At 26.4% G+C, this 21312-nt stretch overlaps 6 protein-coding genes across 7 annotated transcripts; 1 reads left to right on the top strand and 5 right to left on the bottom strand.

Moving 5' to 3' along the window:
• Positions 1-261: 261 nt before the first annotated feature.
• Positions 262-2226, bottom strand: LOC142645247 (cytochrome P450 3A14-like). The gene is made up of 2 exons (XM_075821070.1): positions 2040-2226; positions 262-1971 (listed from the first exon to the last, which is right to left on the bottom strand). The coding sequence occupies exons 1-2, from the start codon at positions 2117-2119 to the stop codon at positions 453-455; spliced, it is 1599 nt and encodes a 532-aa protein (XP_075677185.1). The 5' UTR covers positions 2120-2226; the 3' UTR covers positions 262-452.
• Positions 2227-2565: 339 nt separating this feature from the next.
• LOC113788939 (cytochrome P450 3A41-like) lies at positions 2566-4633 on the bottom strand. The gene is made up of 2 exons (XM_075821069.1): positions 4428-4633; positions 2566-4360 (listed from the first exon to the last, which is right to left on the bottom strand). The coding sequence occupies exons 1-2, from the start codon at positions 4505-4507 to the stop codon at positions 2842-2844; spliced, it is 1599 nt and encodes a 532-aa protein (XP_075677184.1). The 5' UTR covers positions 4508-4633; the 3' UTR covers positions 2566-2841.
• A 528-nt stretch (positions 4634-5161) lies between these two features.
• On the bottom strand, positions 5162-6730 carry LOC113789027 (glycine receptor subunit alpha-2-like). Its single transcript, XM_027338513.2, has 2 exons — positions 6479-6730; positions 5162-6385 (listed from the first exon to the last, which is right to left on the bottom strand). Exons 1-2 carry the CDS (start codon positions 6671-6673, stop codon positions 5228-5230), a joined length of 1353 nt encoding a protein of 450 aa, XP_027194314.2. The 5' UTR covers positions 6674-6730; the 3' UTR covers positions 5162-5227.
• Positions 6731-6762: 32 nt separating this feature from the next.
• LOC113788937 (ABC transporter G family member 23-like) lies at positions 6763-10552 on the bottom strand. Of its 2 annotated transcripts, XM_027338403.2 has the most exons (6): positions 10062-10552; positions 9375-9996; positions 8624-9300; positions 7859-8541; positions 7295-7791; positions 6763-7220 (listed from the first exon to the last, which is right to left on the bottom strand). In XM_027338403.2, the coding sequence occupies exons 1-4, from the start codon at positions 10321-10323 to the stop codon at positions 7958-7960; spliced, it is 2145 nt and encodes a 714-aa protein (XP_027194204.2). In that variant the 5' UTR covers positions 10324-10552; the 3' UTR covers positions 6763-7220; positions 7295-7791; positions 7859-7957. The 2 variants fall into 2 exon arrangements, with proteins under 2 accessions (XP_027194204.2, XP_075677182.1); XM_075821067.1 differs by having other exon boundaries at positions 7295-8541.
• A 2992-nt stretch (positions 10553-13544) lies between these two features.
• Positions 13545-16785, top strand: LOC113789029 (uncharacterized). Its single transcript, XM_027338515.2, has 6 exons — positions 13545-13965; positions 14209-14305; positions 14564-14718; positions 15155-16052; positions 16155-16265; positions 16336-16785. Exons 1-6 carry the CDS (start codon positions 13547-13549, stop codon positions 16783-16785), a joined length of 2130 nt encoding a protein of 709 aa, XP_027194316.2. The 5' UTR covers positions 13545-13546.
• Positions 16786-16848: 63 nt separating this feature from the next.
• LOC113788907 (neprilysin-1-like) lies at positions 16849-20926 on the bottom strand. Its single transcript, XM_027338371.2, has 14 exons — positions 20393-20926; positions 20166-20327; positions 20000-20089; positions 19714-19931; positions 19162-19640; positions 18710-19094; positions 18483-18613; positions 18353-18414; positions 18215-18266; positions 18073-18140; positions 17879-18003; positions 17658-17723; positions 17257-17355; positions 16849-17185 (listed from the first exon to the last, which is right to left on the bottom strand). The coding sequence occupies exons 1-14, from the start codon at positions 20601-20603 to the stop codon at positions 17009-17011; spliced, it is 2325 nt and encodes a 774-aa protein (XP_027194172.2). The 5' UTR covers positions 20604-20926; the 3' UTR covers positions 16849-17008.
• Positions 20927-21312: the final 386 nt, after the last annotated feature.

Raw genomic sequence — 21312 nt, 5'->3', positions numbered from 1 at the left:
TTTTAGTTACAAAACAGAAAATCGTTGTTATCGCAATGTGTGCGTTTGCAAATTCCGATCGATTCGAAAAGAATGAATATTTTTTTTTTGTTGTTTTTATGTTAAAGACGTGATAACAACAATGAAACAAAAATCAACATATCATTTAGTCGTGTAAAAAAAACAATTAGATTCGTTCGGAAATTGAATAATAATCAATAATAACAATGACATGTATCTTTGTTCAACAGAATAAAAAAATGAATAATTCAATATGCGGAATACGAAAAAACAAAACAAAACAAAAAGAAAATGTTTTTACTTTAATGAAAATCTTGACAAACATATTTTTTCAAAATATCCGCAAAATTAACAATTAATTAATTGGAAATTTTTGAAATATCTTATTTAATCAATTACACATAAATAAAATTTTCAACGATTTAAATGAAAAGAATGTTTATAATTTTGAATCATCGTTTTGTAATTTTCAATTTAAATGGTGATGTCGATAACAATGGTGTACGTGGTCCGAATGATAACACTTTTTGTGTTACACCGGGAATCGTTTCAAAACGATATGTCATTATAATTCGTGATAATGCTAATCGAACTTCTTGATATGCAAAACGCATACCGATACAATTTCTAGGTCCAAGACCAAATGGCATATATGTGTATGGTACAAGTTTATCCTTATTTTCAGGCATAAAACGTTCAGGATCAAATCGTTCTGGATCTGGATAATAATCTTCACAATGATGAATAGCATGCGTAGGAATACGTATAATTGTTCCACGTTTTAATGGTATATCATTTAATTTAGTTTCATCAACAGTAACCCTTCGTGCTAAAATAGTAACTGGTGGATAATAACGCAATGTTTCTTTTACAACAGCTTGAAAATATGGTAGATAAAGCATAACTTTATCATAATATTCCTTTGAATTGTAATCTAAATCAGATAAATTTTCTTTTAATTCTTCATAAACACGTTGTTGAATTTCTGGATGCCATGCTAATTGAAAAAGACAATGTGAAATAGTCGAAGATGTTGTTTCAAAACCAGCGATCAAAAAGAAAATTGAATTAGCAATGATTTCACTTTCAGTCAATTTTTTCTTATTGCTTGATTGATTTTTCTTTTCATATTCAGATGTTTGCTCATCATTTTGATCATCCGTTGCTTCAAGATCATCATAATTATTATCATCGATAACTTTTTCATCCACTTCAGCTTCCAACATTAATTGTAATAAATCAACTGGCTTTTGTTTCATTGTTTTACGTTGTCGGATTATTTCTGTGGTTAGATTGCAAAAATATTCGAATGATTCGGGTGAAAAATTAAAACGAATATTTAATAAATTTAACAAAAATCTCGGAAGCGTAAACCTTGCCAATACTCGTAAATTTGTTGAACTAAATAGACCAATACCTCTCTTAAAGAATAAATCATCTTCACCAAGATTTGCATTCATTTGTGTACTGAAACCAGCTGATGCAATTACATCCATAGTAAATCCTGCAACAATTTTTTTTGTTTCCAATTGAGCATTAGATTGATCAATAATTTTATCAAGTGTAGTGAATAATCTATTAATACAATTGTTCATTGTTTTAGTCATTGCACGAAGTTTACCGGTAGTAAATGATGGACTAGCAATACTACGCATACGTTTCCATTTTTTAGACTCTGAAAATAATAGATTTTGATTCAATAATTCATGATAGGTACGTGGTTGTACGCGATCCATATAACAATGAAAATCTTTTATGAAAACCTGTTTGATTAATTCGGGATCCATTATGGTCAATATTGGTGTTAATAATTGATAACCACCAAAAAATTTTCCATAACGTCGTACATGACGCATCGTTATTGATGGCCAATCATCAAATCCTAATTCAAAATCTGTACCAAAAAGAAATATTGATCTCATACTTGGTACACCATGTTCATTCCAATAGCTTTGTTTACTATTTACATAGCTTTAATTGATAAATTAAAAAAAAAATTAAAATAAAAATTTTCAAATTTTAATAAAAATAACATTTACTTTATAATCCATGCTATTAAACCACCGAATATGATTAACTGGATTGTCCAGAATACATAACCATAAAGAATTTCGAGCATTTTGTTTTGTTTTTTTCTTTTGAACACAAATCAAGAAAAGGATCAAGGACAACAGCAATAACAATAATTGATTTTAAATTGTCAAGTACATCATGTTTTTATATTTTTATTTCTAACAATCATTTTAGTGTTTGCATAGAAAACAAAAACTGTTTCCTTCATACTTTTTTCAATATCAACAGACAACATCGGTTTATCATAATGTTTTATCAGTTGTTTATGGTAATGTGGATGATATTATCTTATTACATCAAGTAAACAGTAACTGAATGGGGGTCGTCTTTTTATTGATGAAATTTATTGCCGACAATCAATCATAATTGTTGATATATAATGAGATATGGGAAAAAAACACTTTCATTCAAAATCAAAGTTTAATATTCATTTTTTGATTCATTTTGAATCTTTGAAAACAAAAAATATTGATTGATTTTTTTTTCCTGATATCAGTTGAATTCATTTTATTTGTTATCCATTTATGATACGATACAACAAACAAAAATGTTCAAAAAGATTTTGTTCAGATTGAAAGACAAAAGTTAAAGTTTAACAAATATTCAATGTGTGACAATCAATCAATAGTTATTTGTTCAAATTTGGATAACGTATATAATGTAATCCAATAGATTAATTGAAAATGATGAAACTTGAAATTTAAATCTTAATTTGAACGATTATAAATTATTAGTTACACTAAAAAAAGGAATGTTTATAATTTTTAATCATCGTTTTGTAATTTTCAATTTAAATGGTGATGTTGATAACAATGGTGTACGTGGTCCGAATGATAACACTTTTTGTGTTACACCGGGAATCGTTTCAAAACGATATGTCATTATAATTCGTGATAATGCTAATCGAACTTCTTGATATGCAAAACGCATACCAATACAATTTCTAGGTCCAAGACCAAATGGCATATATGTGTATGGTACAAGTTTATCCTTATTTTCAGGCATAAAACGTTCAGGATCAAATCTTTCTGGATCTGGATAATAATCTTCACAATGATGAATAGCATGCGTAGGAATATGGATAATTGTTCCACGTTTTAATGGTATATCATTTAATTTAGTTTCATCAGCTGTAACCATTCGTGTTAAAAGAGTAACCGGTGGATAATAACGTAAAGTTTCTTTTACAACAGCTTGAAAATATGGTAGATAAAGCATAACTTTATCATAATATTCCTTTGAATTGTAATCTAAATCAGTTAAATTTTCTTTTAATTCTTCATAGACACGTTGTTGAATTTCTGGATGCCATGCTAATTGAAAAAGACAATGTGAAATAGTCGAAGATGTTGTTTCAAAACCAGCGATCAAAAAGAAAATTGAATTAGCAATGATTTCACTTTCAGTCAATTTTTTCTTATCGCTTGATTGATTTTTCTTTTCAATTTCAGGTGCTTGTTCATCACTTTGATCATCTGTTGCTTCAAGATTATCAAAATTATTATCATCGATAACTTTTTCATCCACTTCAGCTTCCAACATTAATTGTAATAAATCAACTGGCTTTTGTTTCATTGTTTTACGTTGTCGGATTATTTCCCTAGTAAGATTGCAAAAATATTCGAATGATTCCGGTGAAAATAGAAAACGAATGTTTAATAGATTCAACAAAAATTTCGGGAATGTAAGCACTGCCAACATACGCATAAATGTCGAACGAAATAAACCTATACCGCTTTTAAAAAATAAATCATCTTCACCAAGATTTTCATTCATTTGTGTACTGAAACCAGCCGATGCAATTACATCCATAGTAAATCCTGCAACAATTTTTTTCGTTTCCAATTGACCATTAGATTGATCAATAATTTTATCCAAATTATTGAATAATCTATCGACACAATTGTTCATTGTTTTAGTCATTGCACGAAGTTTACCCGTAGTAAATGATGGACTAGCAATACTACGCATACGTTTCCATTTTTTAGCCTCTGAAAATAATAGATTTTGATTCAACAATTCATGATAGGTACGTGGTTGTATACGATCCATATAACAATGAAAATCTTTTATGAAAACCTGTTTGATTAATTCGGGATCCATTATGGTCAATACTGGTGTTAATAATTGATAACCACCAAAAAATTTTCCATAACGTCGAACACGACGCATCGTTGCTGATGGCCAATCATAGAATCCTAATTCTAAATCTGTACCAAAGAGAAATATTCGTCTCATACTAGGTACACCATGTTCACTCCAATAACTTTGTTCATTATTCACATAGCTTTGAAAGAAAAATTTTAAAAAAATTAAAATTAAAATTTCAAACAAAAAATAAAAATAAAATTTACTTGATAATCCATGCTATTATACCACCAAATATGATTAATTGGATTGTCCAAAATACATAACCATAAAGAATTTCAAGCATTTTGTTTTCTGTTTTTTGTCTTCTAAACACAAATCAAGAAAATGATCAAGGGCAATCACAATAACAACGTCAACAACCTACCAACGATAATTGATTTTAAATTGTCTAGTTTTTATATTTTATATTTTTGTTTCTTACAATCATTTTAGTGTTTCAACAGGCAACACATTGGTTTATCACATTAGCTTATTATCAGTTGTTTATGATGATTAGAATGGATATTATCTTGCCACATTCAATAATCAGTTATTTGAATGGTTGGTTGTTTGTTTTTTTCCATAATAAAAAATTTATTACCGACAATCAATCATCATTGATATATAATGAGAAAAACATTTTTATTCAATTCAATCTGCTTGATACTCAATTTTTGTACTTAAAGTTTTGATTATTCATATTTTGTTTATTTTGAAATAAACTTTATTCGGAATTTTATTCACTTTGTTTTGGGATTTTGTTTTTCCGTTAAAAAGATGACCCTAGTTATTGTAACGAACTGACCTAGAAATATGTTTGTTTTTTTTCTTATTTTGATTCATTCTGAATCTTTAAAAACAAAAAAATGAAGAAAAGAAATATTGATTGATTTTATCGTCATATCAGTTCAGTTTGCATTATTCGTTATGATACGACGCAACAAAATATAAAAAATGAATGTTCAATAAGATTTAGTGAAAAACAAAATAAAGTTTAACTATAAATATTCAATATGTATGACAATCAATCAATAGATATTTGTTCAAATTTTGATAAAGTATACAATGTAATCCAATAGATTAAATTGAAAATGATGAAACAAATGGGAAATAATTTTCGTGAACGACGATCAATTTCATATGCATATTCTTCACCATTATCGATTGATATTCGTCTCCAAATCTTTCGTTTTTTCAATGTGTTTTTTATATTGTTGTTGTTGTTGTTGTTGTTATTAGCTTTATGATGCTTAAAATTAACAATCGAAACATTTGCTGATGATAAAGTTGTTGAAGATTTATGATCATCATAAGTATTATCATCACTACCATTATCATTATCATTGAGATTAGTAAAATGTTTACGTTTTTTAGCTAAAAAACGTTTTTTCATATGATAAATATAATTAACAGATACATATTCAACAATACTTGCAAATACAAATATTATACAGGATAAAATCCATATATCTAATGAATGAATATAGGAAATTTCGGGTAATTTTTCTCTTGCTGAACGTGCCATTGTAACCATTGTAAGCATTATGGTAACACCTAATGTAATACGTGCAGGTGCAGCTGTAATTTCAATCCAAAATGAACCCCAACTAACAATAACAAACAAAGCAATCGGTATAAAAACATCCAATAATGATTGTGTAAATTTTCGACGAATATAGAATATTGCAATCAATCGTGAATATGTACCTGTATGTATATAGGTTGTATTTGTTTCAATTAATCGATAACGAATCAATTCAAAACCATTCCAATCAAAATTTTCATTAAAATAAATTGATGATGACCATTGTAATTGAAGATCATGAATATTTAATTCATTAGTTTCAATTTCAAATCGAATCTGTTGTATATCAAATGGATAAAGACGAAAATCAAGCTGATGATGACCATAAATAGTTAATCGTTTACTTAATAATATTAATCCATTTGTTTGTCGGATTTGTACTAATACTGGATGTTCATTCGGATCATTAAATATATTTGGTTGTTTTGTATTGACAATATAAATTGGTGGTAACCATATACGATTTAAATGCCATACACCACCTTGTATTATTATTGTTTGATTGTTCGAATCTGTTGTAAATGTTTCTGTTGAATTCGATATGCCAATACGATTATCCATCCAGGATGTTCGTAATAATAAATCTAAATGAAATTCCTTCATTAACAAAAAAGTTTTAAAAAAATGAAATCATTACATATAAAAAAATAATCATCTCTATTTTTTAGAAATAACAAAAAAAAACATTACATTATTCAATTCATAAATCTGTGCAACACCGAATAAAATAACACTGATATTAACGGTGATTGGATAATTATCCGGTGGTAACCAACGATTATAAACAGATGGATCTGTTTTTCGTATGAATAAATGATCATTTTTAATGCATTCAATCGTACCGAATAAAATGATGATCAAAATGAATATAAATCGATACATCATTGATGATTATTTTTAAAATAAAAATGTTTGATTTAAAATTTAAAATTTCATTTTTGTTTCTATCTAAAATTTTTGCAAAAAAAGGGATCTCATCATTAAAACAAATTAATTTTATTGATCATAAATCATTATCGATTGTCATTTTTACAATTAGATTGAAGATAGATAAATAGATCGAGAGAATGAAAATATTTGAGATTAAGATTAACATTATTGATTGAAAGAATTATACCTGTCTTTTGGTTTTATCCCCAATATTTTTTCCATTTTTTCTTGCCACCACCCACCCAAACGCCACCATAATTGCCCCCACCATATCCATAACCATATCCATGTCCGTGTCCATATCCATGACTTTGTTTTCCATAACCACCAATATTAATTTTTTTAATAATCACTACTTTTTTGATTACGGTTCCACCTCCATGTTTTTGATAACCACCATGATTTTGTTGATAACCACCATGATGTTGTTGATAACCGCCACCATGTCCCCCATTATAACCTCCACCATAGCCACCTCCGCCGCCACCACCACCTCCGCCACCTATTGAATTAAAGTTTTTAAAAGAGTTTATGTTGCATGAATTTCTAAATTCGATTCAAATTCAAATTTTTTACCTCCACCCCCACCACCACCGCCGCCGCCTCCTCCTCCTCCTCCACCATAACCAAAGCCACCACCAAAGCCATAGCCACCACTGCCTGTATTTCCGTAACCGCTACAATCACAAAATACGATTATAACAGCAATGATGATAATAAACATTGCCAAAAAATTTGTTGATTGCATTTTAATTAATTTTTTTAAAATTCGGTGATCAAACAACCGAATTACAGCAAACAAACAATGAAAAAATTAAGTTCAAAATGAACTTTAAAATAAATCAGAACATATTGTGTTGTTGTTAATAGTTGATGAATAAGGAATAATTTGGGAATATCCCCTCAACTATTCAACAAAAATGTTGTGTTTTTATACTATTACAAGTTTGGTACATTTTCCATTAACGGAACTTGTTGAAATCAATTCTAGCAAAAATTTTGAAAAAAAAGTGTGAGAAAAAAAACGTCTGAAATGAACAGGAAATCGATATGCAGCGTGAATGCTTTGCGGCCTTAAAAATACGTGCATAGAAACATAATTAATTGTAAAATTCATTTGAAAAACAACGAAACGTTTACGTTTTTTGTTTGAATTTTCCCCAACTGATTACATTATTTTATTGAATTTTTTTGTTGTTGTTGTTGTTATTGGTTGCTTAGTTAAAATTATTGATTAAATTAATTAAAGCTAATTAAATGAAATCCAATTGATGCCGAAATGATAAACATTATAAACCAAATTGATGGTGTTAAAATACCATAAATTACTAATGGATATGTTAAATTCCAACCTCTGGACATAACCGAACGCATTGCTTCCAATGCATATGTTTGTGGTCCAAAATAACTAATTGGTTTCATATATTTAGGCATTGCTTCTACTGGCCAAAATATACCAGATATAATTGATACGGGTAAAAATGATGCCATTGCTAATGCTAATGCTTGACTTTCATTTTTTGAAAATGCCGATACAACAAGACCCAATGCCATACCACACATTCCTTGTATTAATGTTATCAAATAGATAATCAATACTGATCCTTGATTATCAATATCAATAATATATAACATTGTTATTATTGATAATAAAACTTGTACGGCCAATACTAATAGCTGTGTACTAATCTGTGATATGATAAATTCAAATGTTTTTACACCGGCTACTAATGTACGTTCGAATATACCATCTTTACGTTCCAATACTAATGTTATTGCTGTCAATGCCATTGCAGCAAAAAATATTGCCATTGATATTAGACCTAGTTGATTTTTTTTTTTTTTGAAATGAAATAAATTATTATTGTTGAATAATAATAATAATGAAAATGAAAATAATCAAACCTGGTGCCATAAATTCACTCATTTTTGGTGATTTCATTCCATATACATAATCATAATTGAATGGATTTTGTTGTACACGATTTGTATCAGCAAATAATTCTGTTGCCATAGCCATTGTTTGATTAAATGTTATCCATAATTCTTTTTGTATTGTATTGGTTATGACATAATTTGTTGTATCTAAATGTAAATTGATTTGTGGTAATCGTAAATTTTCATTATCATCATTCATTGCATTATCATAATCATCATTGGCTATCAATTGCATTATACGTGTATAATTTGATTGAAATGATAATAATGCCCATACAAATCCATTTTGTACATGTTTGATAGCTTCATCATAATCATCAAATTCAATTAAACGAAATGTTATGTTATTTAGATTATTGATAAATAAACCGGATAGTATTGGTGGACTATCCATATTCAAAATAGCAACGGGTATATCATATGGATCTGGTCCAAGACATGTAAAATTCAATAAACATTGAAAACTAGGCATCAAAAATTGTATGATTAACATTGATAAATTTCTTCGTATTCCGGTTATATTTTTCCAATTCAATGCTCGTATACGATCGATAAATGCAAATGTTGGCTGTTTGAATGGATTTATTGTCGATTCAATTACTGGCAATGAATCATCACTAACAACAATTGTCATATCAAATACACTGGAGGGAGAAAAAAAAACATCAACTTATTGAGATTGAATTGAATCGATTTTTTTTATTTTTTATAAACATACTTTTGTTGTTTATCGATTGAATCAGATTGACATAGATGAAGAAAAACCGATTCCAATGTTGATAATTGTAATTGTTCCATTAGAATTGTTGGATTTTTTTCAGCCATTAATTGTCCATTACGCATAAATGATACTAGATCAGCTGAACGTGCTTCTTCAATATATTGTGTAGTGATAATAATTGTTAGATTCATTTTTTCAGTTAACATTCGTAAATAATCCCAGATATTTTTTCGTAAAACTGGATCAACACCAACAGTAGGTTCATCCAATATTAATAATGGTGGTGAATGTATCAATGCAACAGCCAATGATACACGACGTTTTTGTCCACCACTTAGATTATTAATATAACGATCTTTTTCCGGTAAATTTAATAGTTCTATTAATTGTTCAGTTCGTTTGGAAATATTTTTCTTATTCATATGAAATAATTTTCCAAAATATTCAAATGTTTCGGCTATAGTAAAATCGGAAAATAATGCCACTTCTTGTGGTGTATAACCAAGACCTGGACCGGGTATACCACTTTCAGGTGTACCTGGTTGTTGACCATAAACAGTTATTTGTCCACTATCTGATTTTCGTATTCCAACTACACAACGTAATAATGATGTTTTTCCTTTTGAAACAAAAAATAATATTTTTTTAAATGATCATTTTCAAATTGTTTTTCAATTAACATACCACAACCACTTGGTCCTAATAGACCATAAATTTGTTTAACTGGTACATTCATATTAATACCTTTCAATACTTGATGATTACCATAGTTAAGAAAAACATTACGAATTTTTACGGCGATTTGATTTGATGAACAATTTGATTTTGATTCATTATGATGACCGGTTTTTGTTGCTGGATTTTCATCATAGAATCCATAATTTTCATATACAACATTATTATTATTATTATTATTGTGATCGCTTGAAATGGTCACCATATCCATGATGAAAAATTTTTTTTAAAATAAAATTTAAAAATTTTGTAAAAATTTAAAGCTTGTACGAAATTCCACCGCATCCACTAAATCCACTTTGCCTTGGTTATTTTTTCTGTTCTTTCATTGTTTTTTTTTCAAGGATTTTTTTTTCGTTGTTTGTAAAACAATCGATCGATAAATATTTCATTTTTGTTTTCTTCTTTTTCAATCTTGCGTTTGTTTTTTTCTTTCAATAAAAATCGGAATTTTCTGTTGTCATTTCCGGATGTTTGGATTTTCTATTTTTTTTTTTTTTAATCAATAAAGTTTTTGTAATGCTTTTTTTCATTATTTTGAAAATGTAAACATTTCAATCGTTAGATGGCAGCATACATAGTTTGTAATTTGTTTTTTCAATTTTTTATCGATTTAATTATTTCAACAATAATGTCTTTGTTGTTGTTGTTGTTGTTGTTGTTGTTGTAGTGATTATTAGAAGAATTTTCAATCAATAAAATAACAATAAATCATTATATAATGATTACAAAAAAGAAAAATGTCTTTTATTTTTGTTTCTTGTTTATACATTGCAATTCATTCAATTGGAATCAATGGGATTGATCCGAAATTATTTTTCTTGTTCATTTTTTTTCATGGATTTAATCATTATTATGGTTCCACATTTTTTTTTCTCTCTCTCTCTATTTTCTATATTGTAAAAACTCGAATCTATTTGTATTCAATTTAATGATTAAAATACAATATAGAATGACAAAAGATAGATAGAAGAAAAAAAAAATCAGCTTCAGCTTAAGATTTTTATTTATTTATTATTCAACCATACCGAAAAATTCCAAACACGTTGATTTTCCTTGTTGTTATTATTATTATAAATTTCCATTATAAATGATGCAAATGTTTTAGAATGAAGAAAAGAGAGAAAGAAAGAAAAAAAATGCCTTATATTAAAACGATAAAAACATCAAATAATCATATAGAAATTGATTCTACTTTTATTTTGTTAAGAATTTCTTGTACACACACTCAAACACTTGAAAATTCTTTATTTTTTATTTTTTTTTTTGTTGGTGAAAATAATGTTTTGCTGATGAAAATCGGTGTGTGTGTTATATACCTTTTTTTTTTATTCTTTAAATTCTTTTTTATTTATTTATTCTTCTATTCTTTTTTCGATTCAGGAATGCAACTATACATACAATAATAATAATAATAATAACAATCAATGATGATTATGCAAAACAGTGTGAATAGAATGGGAAAATAAAAAATATATATAATCAACTATTGAATCAGCCTATATTTACCCACTTATTACTTTATTTTACTTTCTTCTATTACAGAATGAATCTTTCAACAAGAAAATGAAGAAATTTTTTTTTGGTTTTCAAAAGAATTTTATCATCATCATTATTATTTCAACCGAATATAAATTAAAAACATTCAAATTCAAATGTAAAATTTTATGTAATCATTTTTTTTAAAAAATATAAATAGAAATAATAACACAAAATATAAATTTTTTGTTTTGTTTTGTTTAAAATTCAAATTGCAGGACCATTAAATTTTAAAATTTTAAAATTTTAAAGTCACTATTTTCATTTTGTTTTGCTACTGGTTTCTGGTAAAACCTGATTATTACTTTTTTGTTTTTGGTCGTTAATTTTTTTTTTGCTTCCAAACAAAATATATTCTGGATTAGTTTCATTTTCAGAATTTCTAGAATGTTTTCATTTTCATTTAGTTTCATTTTTTTTGATACAAAATCAGAAAATCTTTTCACGATTTCAATTTCATTTTAGCTTTTTCGTTTTTGATTTCAGTTTTTTACATAATTGATTTTTTCTTCTCCTTCTTCAATTCGATCGATAATTTACAATCATCATCATCATCATCATCATCATCATCATCATCATCATCATCATTATCAAGACGATTGTCAATCAAATTATATGCTAATGATAATCATCATCATCAAGTTATGGAAAAAAAAGAAAAATTCTTTATATTCATTTGCTTTGCCTTTTTTTTCTTTGAAATGAGAAAAAGTATATCTTTAAGAATACACCAAAAAAAAAATGCCATTCATATTCTTTATTTGATCAAAATGAACATTATCATCATTATACCAAATATTAATTATCTTTTTTTTTTTTTTTGTTATGTTTCATTGAAATCAACATAGAAGAAAAAAAAACGCATAACAAAACATTGATTCTATTCTACATTCAATTCGATCATTATTTCATTGTATATACAATTGATTCATTCATTTGGAAAGCAGCCCAAACCAAAAAAGAACAAAAACAAAAAAAAAGGCAAACATTAATGAATGTTTCAGAAACAAAACAAAAAAATGAATTGAAATGGAATTAAATTGTGTATATTTGTTTTGGGAATCAATGATATCAAAAATATATTCTGTTTCCCTTGTGCAGTAAAAAACAATGGACGAACAAAAAAAAAAAATTATGTCATTTTATTTGAGTTTGATATGATTTGCTGTCGAATGTGAGTGAGGGGGGAAGAATAACGTTTTCTTTTCATTTTGGCTTTGGATTCTTAGATTGAAAAAGATTTGTGTAAAGTTACTTTTGTTGTTGTTGTTGTTGTTGGAAACCGCACAATTAAATATGATTAGAAAATTTTTGTTTTTTTCGCTGCTGTCCAATAGGATTTTTTCTTTCATTCAATTCTTATCTTTGTTCCTCATCATCATCATCATCATAGAATATTCTTATAATGAGCTTTTGTTTGGTTTAAAAATCTTGAAAATTTTGTCATTTATGTCCAACCGAAAAAAATAGCAGCAGCAAACAGCTTAAAAATAATAATCAAAATGAAAAAAAAAGATTTAAAAGTCAATATTTAAGATGATTATTATTTTTATTATTTTGTATGATTTTTGATTGTTTTTTCTTCGTTTTTTTTTGTTTTATGCTTAAAGAATTTCATATGAGAATATTTTGATGACAAACTTGATCGAATCTTTAATTCATATTTCGAAATTGTGTTGAACATGATTTTGTTATTTTTGTTTACTTGTTTCGAAAAGAAGTAATGTTTTTTTTCCTGTTTGTTTAAATCATTCACATTGTAAACATACACACACCAAAAAAAGAGAAAAAAAAAGAAAAGAAAGAAAATGGCTAATAAATTATCATCGAATCAAAGTGATTCTTCATCAACATCAAATTCTAATATTAATCGTAAAAAAAATTTCGATTTAATTATGAAAATGAGAATGAATGATAAAAAAATACCATTATCAATAATTGATGATGTTAATAAAAATATATGCAATAAACATCAATCATTAATGATGATTACAGAAAAATCAAAATCAAAAGGATTGGAAAGAATTTTAAAATTTAATCAAAATTTATTTGGTGATCAAAAATTAATTACAAATAATAAATATTCAAATACATTAATAACATCAAATATTCAAAGTGATTCATCTCGTGTTACCTATCTAATCGTACATCATTTATTACGTTTAATCGTATTAATATTATGTATTATTGGTTGTATGGTACAGATAATATCGATTATAAATATTTTTTTCAGTTATCCAGCTATCGTATTTGTTGATATACATCAAATGGAACGGCTTACATTACCAGGCATAACTATTTGTAATAATAATAGGTTTGTGATTTTATTTCGTCGTTTCATTTCCAAAAAAAAAATTTCCACATAATTAAGCAAGTTATTTTTTTTTTTTTGTAAGCAAAATAGTAATTACTGTTTTTCATTTATATACACAAATCATTTTGATTTCCTTGGAACTAATCATTATAATTGTCATTGAATGATTTTTTCGTTTCTTCTTCTTTTTCTTCTTCTTTATTTTGTTTAATGTAATTTTTCATATATTCAAAAAAAAAAAAGAATTGTGCGATCCAAATTGAATGCATATGATGCAAAATTTGCTTATAAATGGAATCTTCTAATGAATCGTACCACTAATAATCATCAATTTAAATTGGTAAGTTTTAGTCGTTTCGTTTGTTTGTTTTCAATCACAATTAATTCTAACTAAAAATAGGAAAAAATTAATCTTTTTTTTCTCTCCTAAAGAGATGGGTTTTTTAACAATGAAAAAAAATTCAAAAAAAAACAAACATTGAAAAGATTGGAAGATTACGCAATTTATTACATTAATGATGATGATGTTTTTTTTCAAATGTATTTTTTTCTGTTTTTTTTGTGTATCCTTTTCCATTCACTACCAATTTATCATCAGTATCAACAACGATTAATCGATAATCTAATACGATCAATGTTAACAAATCTAACCGTTTCAGAATTCATGTCATTCGGTAGTACGGCTAATGATTTTTTAGATGTTGATTTTTTTCGTTGTGCATCGGATAAAAATCATCCAGATAAAAAATGTATGTAAGTATATGAAAAATGTTTTTTTTAAATTCTGATTGAAATAAATTATAGTGAAAAATATTATTGAGAAACAAAAAAAAACATATATCGATAGTTATGATTAAAATCCCCCCCAAAAAAAATGAACCAATAAAATATTCTTCAATTCGATGTTTCTTAAATTGAGATTTATCTATTCCTTCATATTTATCTTTATTTTTGTTGTTACAATCGCAAAGATATTTTTTTCCATAACAATTCTTTAATGGCTGATCATCAATGGATAGTCAATTTTATTTTTCAAATCAATTATTAATTTGACATGGGAAAACAACATTGATAATTTTAGTTTGTTTTTTTGTCTCAATCATTTCTGATTTTTATTTTTTCTATATGTTTTCTTTTATTGGAAACAAATTTTAAAATATAAAAAAAACAAAAAAATACAAATGGAAAGTTATTTATCAAATCTATTCACAACGGCACAAGAACATGGAAATTGTTTTACATTATTTCATAAATCGAATTCCACTGAATTGGAAATGATTGCAATCGAATCTGGTCTTTCTGAATCGGCTGTAGTTCGTGGCCTGAATAATGAATCTGTTGATATTGAAATGTCTATGAAACCATTTGCACCAAATGAAATCATTAGATTTCGTGTAAATTTTGCCGAAGATGAATATACAACATTGAATGAACCAATTTCTGGTCGTTTTATTATACATGATAATAGCCAAATTGCTGTTATAAGAGAAAAATCCTATCGAATACAACCAGGAAAATATTATATATTTTATCTAAGTAAATATACTGATCGTTTATTACCAGCACCATATGTAACCGATTGTCGTGATTATGATGTTTATAATAATAATAATAATAACGACAATAATAAAAATAATAATGATAAAAATGACAATTATATGATGGCTGATTCAAATAATGATTCTTTGAAAATGATTCAACAACAACAACAACAGAATAACCAACAGGAAAAAGAAACATTAGAATCAAATAATTTATTATTTCGTGAACCATCATCAAAAGCAAATTGTGTGATTGGTTGTATGGCAAGAAAAACAATTGAAACATGTAATTGTTGGCCACCGGAATTACCATTTTTATTCAATCCAGAATTGAATGCAAGCGAAAATCATTTAAAATGGTGTGATTGGCGTGAAAAACCACCAATTAAAAAATGGTTAGATCATAAATTACCAAATGAAACATGGTTTCAATATTGTTTCAATAAACATGAAGATGAATGTAATGGCCAATGTAAAGCTGATTGTCGTATTGATCGTTATCGTATTGTTAGTGAAGAAATTGAATGGCCATTCAAGGAAAGAATTGTATGTAAATATTACAAAACAAATAAACATTTTGTTATTTTGTTATTTTACATTGTTCCGAATTTCTTTTCTATTTGTTTTCAACCGGATCTTAATTTTCAGGAACATACCGATGATAATGATCTTCGACGTCTGAAATCATGTTGTGCTGTCATTTCAATACGATATTGGAGTGCTGAACAAAAAATTAATCAATATAAACCACGTTTTGAGGTTAGAAAATGTATACTTGAGAATTTTTCTCTATTTTCCAAGATTTTTTTTGTCAATTAATTTTTTTTAGATTGCCGAATTTACATCAAATATTGGCAGTCTATTATCAATGTGGCTTGGATTTTCATTATTCGGATTTTATAATTTGAATGAAAAATTTTTTGTTCGTCTTTGGCGTCATTGTATGAATGAACGACCACAACAACAACAACAACAAAATACAACAGAAATCAATAATGATAATGATAGAAAAGATTCGAATCAACGATCATTACCATACATTCGTAAAAGATCCAAACAATTTTCGGAAGAAAATCATGGCCATTCCAATGTTTCTTCGAATACAAACAACAATCAAAATGAATCTAATAACATAAAAAAATCAACAATTCGTCGTATACCAATATCAAAACGAAGAATATTTCAAAATATTATTCATAATAATAATAATAATAATCGTCAAGATGGTAGTGATGATAGTGATAATTCAATTAAACAATCAAACAATGTTTTGGATTAAAAATCGATGTTTTTTTTTTGTTATTTTTTCATAATTTTTGGATAAAAATCTTATTTAAACTTAAAATATAAAAAGAATTATGAGTAATTTTTTTTTGTTTTGAATTCTTAATATTAAAATAAATAATAATAATAATAAAAAATAGTAATGATTGATGATGATGGATGATGGTTGAAAGGATGTTTGAAACGGAAGAAAATCTTAATTTATTATTTTTTTTTTGTTACCATAAAACACATTTCTTTTCCGGATTCATCGGTTTATTGATTGGACAATTAAATGTATGTGAAAATTGTTCAAAATTTGCCAATGATCCAAGTACACGAACTGATGGTGGACTATGTACACTGTTTTCAATTATATTAATCGCTGCATTTTGATCCATATTCGTGCACCACATCTATTTAGAAAAGATTTAATTTAATTTCTGTATTTTATTTGTTTTGATAAATTATAAAATAAAATACTTACATGTGCAAATGAAATAAAAAACAATTGATCAGGTGTATATTTAGACATTGCACCTGGTAAACGTTTATTATTTCCATTATGTTCATTTGTTTTGAATGCCTATTTGATAAGTAAGTATGCCGGTATGTGTGTCGTAAGCGGTAGTAATAGTGAAAGAGAAATAAAAATTAGATCAAAATTGTTATATTTACTTTTTTTTTCATTTGCTCAAAGAATTTATAATGGATTTTCTTTTTATACACTCCCCTCCTCCCACTTATAAACTCAAATAAATTCTTTGTAACTACTGAATCGATCGATCGATCCTATTCGATTATTATCTCTCTTTCTCTCTCTGTAACTCACACACAATTTCATCCTGAAGAAAATAATTAATTTTTTTTCTTTTTGGTTCAACCTACACGATATGCTTCACGTAATCCACCATTGTCAGCAATATTTTCCGCCAATGTTTGTAGACCATTCACCTATTTATAGATAGGATTTTGTATTGTTTCGTTTTTTGTTTTGATCGGTAAATCATTTTCGGTGGAAAAAAAAGAAGTGAATTTTTAAGAAAAAAAATTGCAAAAATTAAAGAGAGGCTTCAGCATTTTATAATAACATCAACCAAATAATTTACCTTTGCCGAATTGATCGAAAAATTTGAATATTGATCAACAAAACAATCAGCTTTTTCGGCAAATAATTTTCTTGTCTGATTTGTCCACCAATTTCGTAATTCACCATGTTCATCATATAGTTGACCTTGATGATTTTGATTTAAAAATGAATTTTTTGTTTGTCAAAAAATGAAAAATTATTAAAAATAATTACCGCTATTATCGAATGCATGTGTCATTTCATGACCCAATATCATACCAATCGAACCGAATGTTATTGCACTAAAACAAAATTATTCATACCAAGATTATAATGATGATAATTTTGTTTTTTTAACATTAAAAAAATAACTAACCTAGGTAAATCGGCCATATAAATATCATCCTGTATGATACCTGCAGGTAGATCTTTGTTTTTAAAAACAAAAATAAAACAATGAAATTATTTAAAAAAAAAAAATTGAAATAAAACTATAGATTAAAAATTCACTTACAAACACCATTTGTTGTAAAATAATAGAATGCATTCACATCGGTTATCTGTAGCATTGGCCATCTATTAATTTTTTACAATTGTAATATATTAGAAATCCAATAAATTATCATTTTTTTAAAGATACATACATGGTTGAATGATCAGTTGAATTTGCTTTGGCAATCATTTCATTATTCATTAATTCATTTGATTGATTTTGTCTAGTACGAAGTACATTAATCACTGATTGTATATAATTTGTTGAATTTATATCTTCATACTGAGATTGTGAAATATAGAATTTGATTAATTAATTTACTTTTTGTAAAAAAAAGGATGAGTGCATGGATGCACATCTTCTTCATCTTCAACTTACCATTGAAAGATATTTTTCCATTAAAAATGTATCATTATTATACCAATCTGGATAGGCAATATTCATTGCCATTGAATCTAATTTTTTTACCGCTTCATTAATTGTACTTGTATCCATCCATTCACTTTGTTTAAGTAATTGTCGAAATGAATCACGTAACATTTGTGCCATTGAACCAATATTACCGCGTGAATTTTTATTAAAATAAAGATCAGTATAAAGTTTACCCAACAATTCGGGCAAATAATTTGATGTTTCCATAAAACAAATATTTGATAATACTTCGGGTGAATCCAATTTCGAAACTAATAATTCTAACATTTCAATTGTTGTATGACGACTCAATTGAAATGCAATATTTGTTGATATATAATTGGCTAAAACTCTATAGATAAAAATTTATGATTATCTTTCAAATTAAGATAAAACAAAAAAAACATCAATAAACTTACCGATTCGGTGTATCAAGTAACAATGGACTTAATTGTTTTAGAAATTCAATATCCAATACAAATAATACTTCATCATCGGTAAAATTACGACCAAAAATACCTTCAAGTATATAGGATATATCGAAATTGATATTTGATTTGATTGTCGATATATTTAATAAATGTTTTTCATAATTTTCCTGAAAATATACCATTGAATGTCTTTGGCTAGCATCATTTTGTAATTGAATTTGTAAATTAATCATTTTATTAATATCTGACATTAATTCATCATCATTCAATTGATCATTATTATTACTATGATTAGATTTCGTTCGATTTTTTCTTATTAGTTTTAACATTTTCATATATAATTGTTTTGTTTGTTCAAGTTGATCACCAACCAAAAGATTATTATCATTTTCATTTTTTCTTGATAATATTTTTGATTTTTTCATTAGATTAATTATATTTTCCGATGTTTTATATGGTGGTCCAAGCTTTAATTAAGAAAAAATTAATGATAAAAAAAATTATTTACTCAAAATTTTTAAAAATCCAAAATAAACTTACTTTGATAATAGTTTTACTTGTATTACGAAAATCAATAATAGGTTCAATACCTATTAAATATTGTTGACCTAATCGTGATAATTCTACATAAGCATTTTCCCAACGATAATGATTTGCCGATTTTCGATGTTCCCATTGATGACCATCCAACATTGGCCAACCACCTATATTATCGATAATCTGATAGATTGATTCATAACCATTTTTGTTTCGTTGTTCTGTAGTAATTTAATGGATTAATTTTTAAAATTTTCGAATGAAAACAAAACCTAATAATTTTACAAACTTTTATCATTGCATCCATTATAAAATTCATATAATTTTTCATAAATAATTGTTAAATTTGAATTGAATGTTGTTTTATTTTCAAGATGTTCTATTCAAATAAGAGAGAGAAAGAAAAAAAAATGGAAGTTTCATTAGAAAGATTTCAATCAAACAAGTAAACATACTTTTCAGATGATTCTTAATGGATAATGCAAATGATTGAAATTGATCCCAATGATTACCATATTTTGGTATAGGATGTTCTAATATCCATCGACCACAAGAAAATTGATAAAAATTATTACATGGATCAATTTCCTGATCGATTGACGAAAGAAATTGTCCACCTGATGATAAAATTTTTGAATGAAATAATGACAATTGTTGAAAAACAAACAAGAATTATACTCACTTAAATAGATACATTGATTTGTTAGACAAATTGATGAATCATTATTATTATTATTATTATTTGATTGAATTTCATCATCATTGTTGAACAATGTTTTTGTTTCCGTTTCAAAATCAACCGGTATACAAATGATAATCGAAATTAATGATAATAAAATTATAATCGAATAATTATCGATTATCGTATTAATGAATAATTTTTTCATTTTCATTAGAAATAAATTTGTCACTGCTTTTAAGTTTATAATGTTGTTGTTGTTGTTGTTTGTTGATAATATGATAATGATAATGAAAATGTCGAACTTATTAATCGTTTGTTATTTCTCGTTAATTTGAAAACATTAATTTGTTCCAACAATAATTAATGACAATGTTGATGATGATGATGATGATGGTGGTCGATTTCATTATTTCGGTATTTTTTCTTTGATTTTCATCTTTATTTTTTTCTAGAAAAATACTCCTTTTTTTCCATTAATGGTTAATAATTGTTGATGATAGCTGTTGCTACTGTATGAATGTATGATGGTTTTCGATAAGATAAGCATAATGGGAAAAAAAACAATTATTATTTTTTTTTTGTCTTTTTTTGTCAATACAATGCAATAATAGCAAATAATTACAAAGCAATTATGATTAAAAACAGATTGTGAATGATAAATTTGTTTGAATCCAATCAATCGTTTCTAATCAATCAATCAATCAATCAATCAAATGATGCATTTTGGTATTTAGTAGGTATTTAATAGAGAAAACAAAAAAAAAAAATACTTCAAACAAAACGGAAAAAGTTTTTTTTCTGGTTGCTGTTGTATCAATATACAAGTAAAGTGGTGGGATAAGACGTAACATGTGGTAAAATTCTCTCCAAAAAAAAATTGGCTATTGTCATCATGTTACTTTGATTATAATCAAATTTGA

Source organism: Dermatophagoides pteronyssinus, unplaced genomic scaffold (assembly GCF_027571235.1).
Source record: "Dermatophagoides pteronyssinus isolate colony J.1.1.1.1 unplaced genomic scaffold, Derpt_VIB-CSIC_2022.12 sq0008, whole genome shotgun sequence".
NCBI classification, from domain to species: Eukaryota; Metazoa; Arthropoda; class Arachnida; order Sarcoptiformes; family Pyroglyphidae; genus Dermatophagoides; species Dermatophagoides pteronyssinus.
Note: the sequence above shows the minus strand (reverse complement) of the source record. Positions and strands in the feature narration are given on the sequence as shown.